Source organism: Megascapheus bottae, chromosome 19 (assembly GCF_031878675.1).
Source record: "Megascapheus bottae isolate mThoBot1 chromosome 19, mThoBot2.hap1, whole genome shotgun sequence".
Taxonomy (NCBI): domain Eukaryota; kingdom Metazoa; phylum Chordata; class Mammalia; order Rodentia; family Geomyidae; genus Megascapheus; species Megascapheus bottae.
This window is the reverse complement of record NC_143527.1, coordinates 28,632,683-28,646,955: the sequence shown is the minus strand read 5'-3', so window position 1 is coordinate 28,646,955 and position 14,273 is coordinate 28,632,683. Positions and strand designations below refer to the sequence as shown.

The following is a 14,273-nucleotide window of genomic DNA, read 5'->3' as shown; positions in this document are numbered from 1 at the left end:
TGGTAGCTGTATTTCTTGCTTTGAAAATGTTTAATATTTGTCAATGCATGTGTCCTAATTTGACTTCATGTAGAACAGCACACTCCCCTGCCATCTGATGCTGATATTGCAACTCAGTGCGGCGAAAAAAAAGTGATTTACAGTACACTCGGTTAAAATTCTGTTTAGCTTTGCCTGGCAACATAACACTGGGCTAGATTATGTCTTGATTTTTCTCTACTGCCTTGCATGGCATATTTTTACAGAAAAATCAATATAACTAAATTTAAGAGTCTTGTTTAACAAAAATTTAAGCGTGTAGAACAATTTAGATGACCTCAAATGTCTTATTCTTCTTTACTAGGATTTTATATTGTGTTCAGTTTGACACCTACATGCTAAAATAAGATGATGAACTAAGCTCAAGAGGATAAATAATGATGTACCTTTTGCTCATACACAGAATCTAAACCTCAAACATAATATGTCCCAATTGTTGGAAGGGAATTTTGAAGATAGGGTGGGTGAATATTGTAAAGTTCATCTCATACATATGTCAGATCATCACAATGGAAGCCACTAAATACTGTTCATGCGGAGGGAAGGGTCAAAGAAAGATGATGGGGAAAGATTACAAATTTGGTAAATTTGACAAAGTACATTTTATGCGGGCTGGGAGTTTGGCCTGGTGGTAGAGTGTTTGCCTAGCATGCATGAAGACCCGGGTTTGATTCCTTGGTACCACATACATAGAAAAAGAGCCGGAAGTGGTGTTGAGGCTCAAGTGATAGAGCTCTAGCTTTGAGAAAGTCCAAGGACAGTGCTGAGGCCCTGAGCTCAAGCTTAGGACTGGCCAAAAAAAATATTTCCTGAAAAATACATTTTATGCATTTCGCAAGTATCACAATGAAAACCGTCTGTACAGTTAATTTACACCTATAAAATAAGGTGGATAAGAAATATTACTTAGACTGTCTTATGAGAACCAACCTTTAGAAGTCTTTTCAGTTTCAACATTGGCTATTTTTCCCTCATCTTTTATTGATTTATATTTTACTCTGTTGCACCCCTTAAAGTTGACATAATTTTCTGTTGACGAGCATTTTTCTACTTTCTGACTTAAAACAAGTTAAATCTTATACATTCTATTGTCTTTCTGACCATATTTTCTAATATTTTATTACTTGTAACTTTTGTATACCTTTTATTCACACTTGGTGTGATTCAGATCTCCTCTGCCTTTCTTAGTTGCAACTATAAAACCAGTAGAGAAACTACATCTCTACTACAAACTACCAACTATTTTTCATTAATTAAGCATGCTATTTAGTGATAGGAAGATTAATTAGATAGCTTTGCTTATTATTGAATACTGTATTTGTGAGAGATTACAGTTGTGCCTTTCTTTTCTGGTTGAACAATAATTTGACACATTTAATTTCTCTTCAGATTGGGCATATCGAGAGAGGAATCTGTGAAGCTGACCTCTGGATCAACCGGTGATGGAGGTGAAGGGAGTTCCACATGCGAAACTATTGGCCTTTCAGAGTCTTCTGCACTGAACCCTATGGAAGAACAACCATCCAAAAGCATGGAAAGCCCAGCATCCTCAGAGCCTGAATTCTGTGCTACAATTTGTCCTATGGTAGAGGTTCCAGCTAAAGATATGGCAGAATTAGAACCAGAAGATATTTTGATCCCTGAGGAATCTGTAATTCAGGAGGAAATTGCAGAAGAGGTAGAGACTAGCATCTGTGAATGTCAAGAAGAAAATCATAAGACAATAACTGAGTTTTCTGAAGAATCTGCAAGTCCAACCACATCTTATGAGGAGCCTCAAATAGCAATTTCTGAAGACAACTTGGAGTCCTGTGTAATAATGAATGATGTTTTAGAAACCTTGCCTCACATTGAAGTTAAGATTGAGGAGAAATCCGAATGCCCCCAGGAAGAAATGTCAGTTGTTATTGATCAGCTGGAAGTCTGTGATTCTCTGGTTCCTTCCACTTCATCTGTGACTCATGTTGGTGATGCAGAACAGAAAGAAGCAGAAACTATACTAGAGACCAATACTCTAAAAATAAAACAGGGGTCATCTTCTCTAGAAAACCAGTTTCCAGTTGAAGGAGTTGCTGTAGATATGGAACTACAGAGCGACCCTGATGAGCAGCTTTCTGAAAAGGCTTGTATCTCTGAAACTTCGTTCTCTTCAGAGAGCCCAGCGGGAGCATGTACTAGCCTTCCATCTCCAGGTTGCGAAACCCAATCCATGTCTGAAGAATCTTGTACGCCAGCCTCTCTAGAAACTACATTTTGCTCTGAGGTGTCCAGCACTGAGAATATAGACAAATATAATCAGAGAAATCCCAGTGATGAAAGGCTTCATGCATCTTTAATGTCAGAAATATCTCCAGTATCCACTTCACCTGAAATATCAGAAGCATCTCTGATGTCCAACTTACCATTAACATCCGAAGCTTCCCCAGTATCTAACCTACCTTTAACCTCAGACACGTCACCGATGTCTGATTTGCCTTTGATATCAGAAACTTCTTCAGTGTCTTCCATGCTTCTCAACTCTGAGACTACATTTGTATCCAGTTTGCCAATTCCTACAGAGATTTCTCCAGTTTCTAATTCTTCCATGAGTGAAAGAATGGTGCATCAACAGAGAAAGTCACCTTCCATATCTGAGGAAGCACTTTCCCCACAGAAAGATGAAACTTCTGCCCCTGTCAGCTCTCCAGGAGAGAGCCTCATCTCCCAGCAGAGGCCTGTATCCAACACTCCTGAACCCATTGGAATAGCTTCTTCCATTATTCCTGATGCATTTCCACCTGACGAACTGCACAGTAAAGTCCCAGGTCAGCAGCCTTGTAAATCTCATGTTGAAATTGAGAAGCCTTACCCTCCTTCAGTCCCAGAACTTCCACCTACAGAAATGATGAAAGTTAAAAATCACAGTGTCCTGCAAAGAACAGAAAAGAAAGGAATATCCTCACTACTGGAATTATCTGTCTTTCCTGAAGAAACAGAGACTAAAGGAAATGAGCTTCCATCAATCAAGTTACAGGATAAACAGTATGCCCCATCTGTTGATAAGGCTGCATTTGCAGAAGGCTCAAGAAATAAAATCCACAAGCAAGGAAGCACACAGAATCGGTTGGAGATCGCCCATACTTCTAAGTCATTGGAACCCTCCAAGTCCCCACCTGATGGGGCAAGAAATGAAAGCAGAGAATCAGAGATATCAAAGAGGAAAACTGCAGAGCAGCATAGCTTTGGAATCTGTAAGGAAAAGAGAGCCAGGATAGAAGATGATCAGTCAGCTCGGAACCTACCAAACAGCAGCCCAGCTGAGAAAGAACCACCTCCAAGAGAGGAGCCCAGGGTTCCGCCTCTCAAGGTACAGTATTATTATTATTGTAGTAGGAGTAATTGCAATAGTAATAATGAAACAATGCAACTTCATGGATAGCCTTTTCCTATTTAGAAAATTATTTTCCAAGAATAATACTTTTTTTCTTCCAAGCTTACATATCTATCATTTTACAATTGTTTCCTCCTACTACCCAATCTACTTACATATATTTAGACATCAGTATTTAAAGGAGAAAAAAAAACTGGGGAGAGAGAATAGGCCTGAAGAAACCTACAAACTACCAAAAAGTTGCAAGATTCTAAGTGGCGGAATTGTGACCTACATCAATTTGGAAAACTGTGATAAAAACAGTTCAGAGATCTGTAATAGTGCAGTAGGATTATAAAAAGTAGACAAAACTCAGAAGCCAACTCTAGGAAATAAAGGTGAATATAAATATATATAAAATATGTTATCTATTATATACATCATATATATAATGTATGTAATATATTAAACTTTGGTCATTTTCTCAAAAGTTAGTAGATACCATCTTCAATGAGTAGAGAAACTGGCCTGTGGTAGACTCTCATTAAATATTTACTAAATAAATGAGTCAAAATCACCTTATGAAATCAAAGGGAAGGTGCTATAGATAAATATATACATATATACATATATGTACATACCTTGGTTTTTAATTTCCAAGATACCAATGTGATCTTTAAATCCACAAAATTATAGATCCCTATGGTCAAACATTTTTCAGAAAACAAGCCTCAAATAAATCTAACCTGCTTAACTAAACTAAAAGTTAAGGTTAAACAGAGAAATTTTAATTATTTTTTCTACTCTGTAATTCACATATATATATACATATAAATATTTTAAGCTTCTAAAAAATAGCTTTAACTTTTATATGTATGCCATAGATGATACATTATCTCTACAAGGTTGACTTTTAAGAGTATCAATATTAGGGGTGGGGGTGGGGGGGAGGGAAATGGGGACCAAGACATGTGAAAGGGTATCAATGTATGTGAATTAATGCACCTCCTATCTGGCAAATATAATATAACCCTTCTATTAATTACAATAAAAATATATAAAAAAGAGTATCAATATTAAACTCATTTTCACAGTGATAAAAACCTTTCATAAATAGACTGTATACATATTAGAGAGACAGACACTAAGTAGACATTAGATGTTTATGTTTAATTTTAATGTGTTTAATGTTCTTAGACAAAGGCAAATTTTTAAAGAAAAAATGGAATCTTCTTGCCAAATGCACATCCTCTTAGCTATAGATTTGGAGGTTAAGCTTCAGATACTGTTGGAAAATAAGAAAGGAGGTCACTCAGAATGATAAACTCATGTGTCTGGCTCCTGAAGCATAATTCTAGATTGAAATGAATCCTATAGTATGTGTCAAGTGGTAATAGTCTAAGTATGCCTCATGAATTTTCTGACATTGTAAATCTCTTTCCTAGCATATGTAGGTGACCAGTATAAATTATTATGTGTACAAATTTCAAGGCTAGTGCAATATCACTATCAAATGAAACTTCCCAACACATATTTATTTTGAAAGGCAAAAAACTCAGACTTACCTTTGCTTTTCTGAAAATATGATAATATAACGCCTTGGAAAACTGCACTTTCACAAATATAATCTTACTCTATCTTTAGAATAGCTGTATGAAGAAAGCAGACCAGAAATAACTCATTTCTCCTTACAACTAAGTTACAAACTTGTATAGTGTGTTCCTTATACATATACAAGCAGACATATTCATTGGTATGAAAAATGAGACAACTATGCATACAAGAGAATGCATAGAGTTGACTCCTAGAGTTCCTGGAAACTGAGGCATGCAGGAACTTGCATAGGATCACACAGCATGTTTTTTCAAACTCAGAATGAGAATTCTAGTCTTATATTCCTTTGGCCAAGGCTTTTATAATTTAGGTCAAATTAAGACAGATAAATTCAAATAGAGTTTGTGTGTATGTGTGTGTGTGTGTGTGTGTGTATCCATTTACTCAAGAAGGATACTTAAATATGTTTGGATAACCTCATTTTAAGAAGCATGGGTTTTATTCTCATTTTTGTGACATTTTCACAGACATATTACTTCCAGGCCAAATCAAATTAGCAATTGTTGTTTCAATAGATTCAAAAGTTAACTTCACATTCAAGCTATATCTGTTGTTAACTTTAAATGACCTTTGAGAGATTGAGGCATAGTTCATTCCTATTTACAAGAGAACACAGCATCTTTTACTGTCTTTTCATATCCTCCCCCTCACTGGCCACATTTATGGAAACACTTAATCTTTCCCTTCTTACATTCTTTTCAGATTCAGCTTTCCAAAATCGGACCACCTTTTATTATCAAGAGCCAACCAGTCTCCAAAACAGAGTCTCGCGCATCCACTAGCACATCAGTCAGTGGAGGACGGAGCACAGGAGCCAGAACTCTGGCCGATATCAAAGCCAGGGCACAACAAGCTCGGGCGCAGCGTGAGGCTGCTGCGGCTGCTGCAGTAGCAGCTGCAGCCAGCATTGTCTCTGGAGCCCTGGGAAGCCCAGGAGAAGGCAGCAAGGCTAGAACCCTGGCCCACATCAAAGAGCAGACCAAGGCTAAGCTCTTTGCAAAGCATCAGGCTCGAGCCCATCTCTTCCAGGCCTCTAAAGAGACCCGATTGCCTCCCCTCAGCTCCAAGGAAGGACCCATGAATTTGGAAGTCACTTCTAACCCTGAAACAAAAATGGAAGGTTCCACGGGCGTCATTATTGTCAATCCAAACTGTAGGTCTCCCAGCAACAAGTCGACACACCTTCGGGAGATCCCCACTGTGTTACAGCAGCCTCTTAACCCAACTCCACTGCCAGAAACTGCCGCTGACTTACCTGTGCATAGTTCTGAGGAAAACATCCCCGTGTCACATTTATCTGAGAAAATTGTTTCATCTACCTCTTCTGAAAATAGTAGTGTGCCCATACTTTTTAATAAAAATTCTGTCCCTGTGTCTGTCTGCAGCACTGCTCTGTCAGGAACCATTAAAGAACATCCGTTTGTGAGTCCTGTTGACAAATCCTCTGTCTTAATGTCTGTTGACAGTGCAAACACGACCATTTCTGCTTGTAATATAAACATGTTAAAAACAATGCAGGGAACGGACACTTCATGCATAGCCATTATACCAAAATGTATTGACGGCACTCCCACTGCAGCCACTACAGAAGGTGCCGGTCTGCCAAGCTCCATGGATGATAAACCCATGCTCTTAGCAGGCAGCAGTCCTAAACTTAGTCCTAACTTAGTCTCCAGTCACTATACCTCTGTGCCAAACCATCTCTCCACTAGTGCTGTCCTGATTCCCCAGACAGGAATTAACAACAGATTCCCTTCTGAGAAGTTAGCCATGCCTGGGAGTGAAGAACATGCTACCATATCCCCGGGGACCAGTGTGAGAACCCCCCTCAGTTGCAGTGAGTCTCTGGCGGTCACCGACCCTCTGATTGCACATCCATCTGTTGCAATGTTTACTGGAAACATGCTAACTATAAACTCTTACGATAGTCCTCCCAAGTTAAGTCCTGAGAGCATGGACAAAAATTCAGGACCTCAGAACAGGGCAGACAACTCCTCTGGAAAACCTCAGCAGCCACCAGGGAGCTTTGCACCAGCAGCCATAAACAGATCCATACCTTGCAAGGTGATCGTTGACCACAGCACCACACTGACCTCCAGTTTGTCTCTGACTGTCTCCATTGAAAGTGCAGAGGCCAGCTTGGACCTGCAGAGCAGGTCAGTGAGGACAGAAGTATCCATACAACCCATGACGTGTCCTCAAGTGTCTGTTATCAGCAGGCCCGAGCAGGTAGCAAATGAAAGTGTTGATCACACTTCTGCTTTCATTGGTGCTTCCACGGCCAAACAAGACTGTAAAACCCTGCAGGGTCCCTGCCCCAGTCTCCGAGAATTGCCCCTTGTTGTTCCAGAGAAATTGAATAATGTGATGACTCCTACTCACAGCTTTGCTGAGCAGGCACGGAACCCTACCACTTTCAAAAGTGAAGCAGACACAACCTGTAGCAGTCAGTATAACCAAGGAAACCGGATATGCTGGAATGAGGATGCCATGCGGGGCCCAGGACATCCTCTGGTTGGTCTTTCCAGTGCCAGTAAACAAAAAGAATACCCAGAACAGAGCTGTCCAAAGGCAATCAAAACTGAGCATGTGAGCTACCCACACATGTCAGAACTTCACTCCAGGAATCTCATAACTAGTGTCAGTCTTCCTGTGAAATCCGAACCTCATGAAATGGAAAAGGGTTTCAGAATGGACACAGAAGACTTCCCTGGCCCTGAGCCGCCTCTTCCGGCTGCAGAGGCAGCCTCTAGTGGACCACAAACTCAGGCCCTGAAGGCTTCCACCTCAAGTCCCATGGAAGAGGTGATTTCCATGACTACAGATACCCTGAAAAGAGTTCCGAGTGCAGGAAGCTCAAGCTGCCGCCTGTCATCTGTGGAAGCCAACAACCCACTGGTAACACAGTTACTGCAGGGCAACCTGCCTTTGGAAAAAGTGTTGCCACAGCCCAGACTGGGAGCCAAGCTTGAAATCAACAGACTTCCATTGCCCCTCCAAACTACCTCAGTGGGTAAAACAGCACCAGAGAGGAATGTCATTGAAGTGCCATCAAACTCTCCTAATCCAGAGGGTAAGGGCTACTTGACAGGGACTCTTGCACCACACCAAATGAGAAAGCGAGAAAACCATCCCAAAAAGAGAGTGGCCAGAACTGTGGTGGAGCACACTCAAGTTAAATGTGAGCCAGGGAAATTATTGGTGGACAATGATGTGAAAGGGGTGCCCTGTGTCATCAACCCCAACACCACTCCGCTTGGACACAGCCAGCCATTTAAACAAGAATGGATCAACAAGCACTCCGTGCAGAGCAGAATTGTCCACAGCCCGGAGGTCAAACAGCAAAAGCGGCTGCTCCCTGCATGTAGCTTCCAGCAGAATCTATTTCATGTTGACAAAAATGGCAGCTTCCACCCCGATGCCGGGGCCTCACACAGGCAACAGTTTTACCAAATGCCCACGGCTGCCAGGGGCCCGGTTCCCACTACAGCTCTGTTACAGTCTTCTTCTAAAACTCCAGTGGGCTGTAATGCATTTGCCTTCAATAGGCATCTTGAACAAAAGGGACTGGGAGAAGTTGGTCTTTCTCCGGCATCTCACCAGCTAAGGCTAGCCAATATGTTATCACCCAATATGGCCACAAAAGAAAGTGAGGATGTGGGAGGGGCTGCACATGCCATGCCTAACAAAGCCCTAGTGCATCCTCCATTGCCACCACCCCCGCCCCCCCCACCTCCACCGCCACCACCCTTGGCCTTGCCCCCACCTCCTCCACCTCCACCTCCACTACCTCCACCTCTCCCTAATGCTGAAGGCCCATCCGATCAAAAGCAAACGCCAGTTACCATGGAAACCACTAAGAGACTTAATTGGCCACAGTCCACGGGCATATGTAGCAATATAAAATCGGAACCACTTTCTTTTGAGGAAGGTTTAAGCAGCAGCTGTGAACTGGGCATGAAACAAGTTTCCTATGACCAGAATGAAATGAAAGAACAGTTAAAAGCATTTGCGCTAAAAAATGCAGATTTCTCTTCCTATTTGCTTTCTGAGCCACAGAAGCCTTTCACCCAATTAGCTGCTCAGAAAATGCAGGTGCCACAGCAACAGCAGCTCTGTGGCAATTATCCAACAATACACTTTGGGAGCACCAGCTTCAAAAGGGCAGCGTCTGCAATTGAAAAGTCCATCGGGATTTTGGGAAGTGGTTCCAGTCCTGGCACAGCCCTGCCTGGTCAAAATGCTCAGATGCCTGTTCAGAACTTTGCAGACAGCAGCAACGCAGATGAGTTGGAACTGAAATGTTCTTGCCGGCTCAAAGCCATGATCGTGTGCAAAGGCTGTGGGGCCTTTTGCCATGACGACTGCATAGGTCCTTCAAAACTCTGTGTAGCTTGCCTGGTTGTACGGTAAGAACCGAGTGAAAGGTGCAGTATCCCTTTTCAACCTGGAAAAGCCAAACAGCATCAACAACAGCAAATTGAAACAATGCATTGGCTTGTATGCTAATTTATTTTTTACTTTGGAACAGATTATCTTTTCTTCTCTAGGCTGTTACGTTCGTTCTTGCATTTCTCAGAAAGGGAGGAAACACACCACCAGAATGGCTCAAAAAGCACCATGTCTCTTGACATGTTTAGTTACCATTCCAAGCTTTGGGAAGTTTTTGTATATGGATATACAGGTCACTGTCCCATTTCTTTCTTGCCTTTTTCTTGCCCAGATGTAACAAGAAAAAGGACATTCTTAAACTGTCTAATCACCAGAACTACAAGTGTAGAAAGAGAACGATAACAATGACTGATGGTGGTCACACATTTTTTTTCTATAAATTTACCATTACGACAAGTGTTTTTACAGTGACACTTCTGGACCTGCCATTACCCACAATGATTAAGTCCTATTTGGAATGGGGAATCTGATTTAAGTGTGTGATTCCTTGTATTTACTCATATCATAAATGGTACATTAAAGGAGGTTATGCCATCAATGAAACCAACTGTCCCTTTTCTCTTTCATCCCTTCTTGATACACTTTCTCAGAGACCAGCAGAATATATGACACTACCTTGGATTTTATACACAGATAGTAGTGAAATGTATCCTACATCTGAAATTGTATCATGGGCCTCATGGGACCAGTACTCTGGTTCTAGCCTTGACAGCAGATAGTATAAGATTCCTTGGTCAAAGAAGAACCATAAATCCATGGGATTTTGGAGCTTCATGGGTGGCTTTGAAGAGCAAATATGAAAAACAAATGCCCTGAAAGTAAAAGCAAGAAAAATGCAACATATATGTATAAATGGGTTGAGAATGTAAATACAAGCAATTCAGTGCAATTCAATTGCCACATATAAAATTAAAGATTATTAATGACATCAGTGTATCCTGTCCAGGATGGCTATCGCTTTTCACTACTGTCCCTGATGGCAAAAGGAACTGCAGAAGGCTGAGGCATGACAATTTTCTGAACCACATTCACCCCCAACCCCGATACTCAATCTGCATAATAACCTTTTAAAATTAGATGTACTATTGCATAATTTATTTCTCATATCTAGGGGTGGGGGACTGGAACCATTTTTGGAAAAGGAATACTGCATCTTAAAATGGCCTTCAACGTTTATCCAGTAAAGTCCAAATTGTTGAGTATTTGAGCATCATTCCATATGCTTTGGCCACCCTCGTGCTGGAGAACAGCTACAGTTCAGAATTCGCAGTTCCCAAAAGTAAATTCAAAAGCACACACATACTACACATGCACACATGCATGCACATACATACACACACACATACACACACATGCCCGCGTGTGCGTGCGCACTGCAAAGATGAAAACAAGCAAAATCTCACCCATTTAACTTCAGATTACAGAGCACAAAACATGGAGTACCACTAACCCACTGACTGATCATGGCCAGAGAACTTTATCCCAGGTAAGATTGGCAGATGTTTTTACATGGGATTACTTTAGTCCATGTAAATTTTTTGACATTCCCTGAAGGGATGTCTTTAAACATTAATAAGAATGAGCCTAATTTACTTTCCTAAAACCACTTGGGTTTTTTTTTATCTTGGTGTATGTTTTTTTCTCTCCTATTTATTGTTGTAATATTGCCAAATTTTCTTTAATCAGCAGAGATGCTATTTTTATTTACGAATTGCAGATCGTGAAGATACTAGGTCTTAAGAAAGCAAAGCAAAGTCCTGTGGCCATGACTTGGTGCTTGAGTTCTCAAATCAGCAAAATTAAGAAAGGTAGCAATGTATTTAACCAGCTCTTCCCAAGGAGAAGCGTAAGTGCCCATGGACTCTTGGTTAACACGCATCGCATTGTATATGGATGGTGTTTTATGTTTTGTTTTTTTAAATCTGTGACGTCTTTATGATCTACTTGGCTCTAATTTCATCTTAAGTTTCAAAGATTATGCTCTTATCTTCACAACACTGTAGACACTTGCATGCCAACTTCTTCCAGATTCAATCGCTGCTTTCCCAGTGTCAGGTATTGTCTACACCAGCAGATTGAAAAATACCACATCAGTAACTGACACATGGTAGAAGAAACTCCAGTCTACAAGCTATTAAAGCACTCTGTGAATGAGGTACAGTTGAGGCTGCTGTGATACTGAGCTCACTGACATTTCCATTCCTGTTGAATACTGCCTGCAAAAATGCTTACTGGAAATAAAGAAGTGTCCTTCCGTATGTTTGGATTTTTTTCACATGCTAAATTGGAGAATCAACTGTTGATAGTGCATAATTTCTATCTTCCAAGTCCAAAGAACATGATTTTTCTGTTCCCTTGCTCTTTTCTGTGCCCTTTCGAAATCTGAGCATCCACATTTCATTATCTCCCCAACCATAAAAAAATACATTTTTGCTAACAAAGAATAAAAGACATTCAGAAGTAAATTGGGGATCAGGTATTTTATAGGTGTTCATTCAATACATATAAATATATCAATGCCAGTATATTTGAATTAGATGAGTAGTTTCTTAGTTTCTTGATTTCTACATGTGTCTGCCTATGTGAAAATAGACTGTGTTATTTAGTACATGATTATTGTGGTGTAGTGTGCAAATTTCAGTTGTGTGTATTATCTTGATGAATGGACACTCCTATACCCTGCCTGGGTCAGGATTAGAACTTCCACATATAAACATTTTTTTTAATCACAAAGGATGTATTTCCCTAAATAGCACTTTTGGAGCAGGGAAAAGAAGGATACTGCATATCCCTACTCCCCCTCCTACATGATAATATGCATATGCCTGCCTGAGGTGTATAAAGACATTAAAATAATGAATGGGCATGTTAATAAGAGCATTCTGGTGCAAATTCATTTTCATTTTGGAAATGTTTTTTTCTACCCCAAAGTGAGAATAACAGAAATGGTGGGGAACACAGCAATATATATATATATACATATATATGTATGTATGTATATATATATATACACACACACAAACTAAGGTCTACTTTGAAGAAGAAACTTGAAAACAAACCTATAAGTTTGAGTCTGGTTGCTATAAAGACTTTGAGGTGGTGTGTGTTTCTGGGTTGAGCTGTAGAAATCAGAGTTGACTTCTGAAACTGGGAAGTTCTTAGTTCAAAGTAAATATACAGAAACAAGCTGATTCCAATGGTGCTTTATAGTGAAGTTAAAATCTAAAAGTTGCTGGAGCCCCATTTCTTTTATGAATACTTGCATAATTTCAATAGAGGACTATGCTGTGGCCTCTCTCTGCCCACCTTCTCAATAGTATGGATGAAGCCCTAGAGTTTTCTTTATTATTATTACTTCCATTTTAATTTTTTTAACGCTAATGCTCAGTGCCTGGCCTTGCATCCATTGTGGCTGTGGTGGTGAGGTTCAGCATCCTGCTAACTGCCTGGAGGGACTGACTGCCTCTGAACATGCAGCGTTCAGATTAGCTGTCCATCAGTGTTGCTCAAGGATAATGTGAAGAGTCCTACAACAAGAATTCATCAGCCCATCAGGGGCCTAGTTAGCCAAAATGTCACTGATGATAAAAACCCAGTTGTGTTCAGTCCTCATGCTTTGTCACATTGAAGCATGCAGAAAGCCTTTTTTTTTAAAAAAATTATAATTTAAAGGAGCTGCTTTTTATTTTATAGCACATACTATTTTGGTTTGTATTCTATTTGATAGATGCAGGATACTTTAGACTCTAGAGAAAATTCTGTCATTCTTGTATTATTCCTGAGTGTTTCAAAGAAAGTGCTTTACCTGGTCACCATCATTTTCTTGTACGACTCTGTTTTTACCCTGTTGGTTGCAAACCTATTCTCATTTGTATTTTTGTCATATTTTTGTAAATGTGTATTTGTGTGCATTTATTTTTTTTTCTTTTTGGTCAGTATTCTGAATGTTTACATTTGTTTGACATTAGCCATGTAATGCCTTTTTAAAAAAAGGCAAGATGACTCCTACAGAGTAACAGCAAAATGTGAAATCAACCCCAATATAACATGCATGACAAACATAGATTGAGGGGAAGGGCGCTAAACATACATAGATATTTTATATCACCATACAAAAAGTGAAACCCTCCTTCAGTCCTCTACCAAAGAATATATATTATTCCCACAGGAAAAAAAAACTCAGAAAGGTGTGTAAAATCCTCAAAAGGAGGAGCATTTGATTCAATAAGACTGAGACGATTTAATACTGTTATGCTTGCTTTGATACCTGACTAAATGTGACTGCGTGCAACAAGCATTTAAAAACTTTTTAGACAGTGTTTTGTTTAGAATTCAGGGATCATGTATTCTTTAATGGTGCTGTTTGTTTGTTTTTATTTCTTCTTTTCTACAAAGAAAAAAGTATTGCCTACAAAAGTGACTGCTCACAATATCATAATTTAAATGAAATGAAATGTTTTGTCTCCATGTTTCTGTTTATCTCTTTCTCTAATTAACAATTTGGGCTTCAATATAAAAATATTCTGGAGAAAATAAAGAAATTAAACATGAAGTAATTGTCATTTTTATTTTATAATGAATTGTGTCTTAGATATATAATAAACACATTGAATATTTTATTAAAGAAAAGTAAAGGCAAATACCATGTATTGTTACATTAGCTATGTCAATATTTGTTGTCAACATGGTAAAAACTAAAGCTGAAACCTCATTAATATTAAGACAACCTGCTGTATTGGCTTTATTTTTCCAACCTATATTTAGGCCCCTTGTTTTCTTTTTTTTTTAATTTTATTGTCGGGACAATGTATAGAGGGGT

The 14,273-nt window shown here is 39.5% G+C and overlaps 1 protein-coding gene across 1 annotated transcript in view; it reads left to right on the top strand.

Annotated features, from left to right (window-relative positions):
- Window positions 1-10,961, top strand: part of Asxl3 (ASXL transcriptional regulator 3) — a 90,993-nt gene extending 80,032 nt beyond the window's left edge. Inside the window, exons 9-10 of the mRNA XM_090353275.1 lie at window positions 1,429-3,385; window positions 5,705-10,961. Of these exons, the coding sequence (XP_090209401.1) occupies window positions 1,429-3,385; window positions 5,705-9,415 (5,668 nt within the window). The 3' untranslated portion in view covers window positions 9,416-10,961. The remainder of the gene's footprint in view (window positions 1-1,428; window positions 3,386-5,704) is intronic.
- The last annotated feature ends 3,312 nt before the right edge of the window (window positions 10,962-14,273 follow it).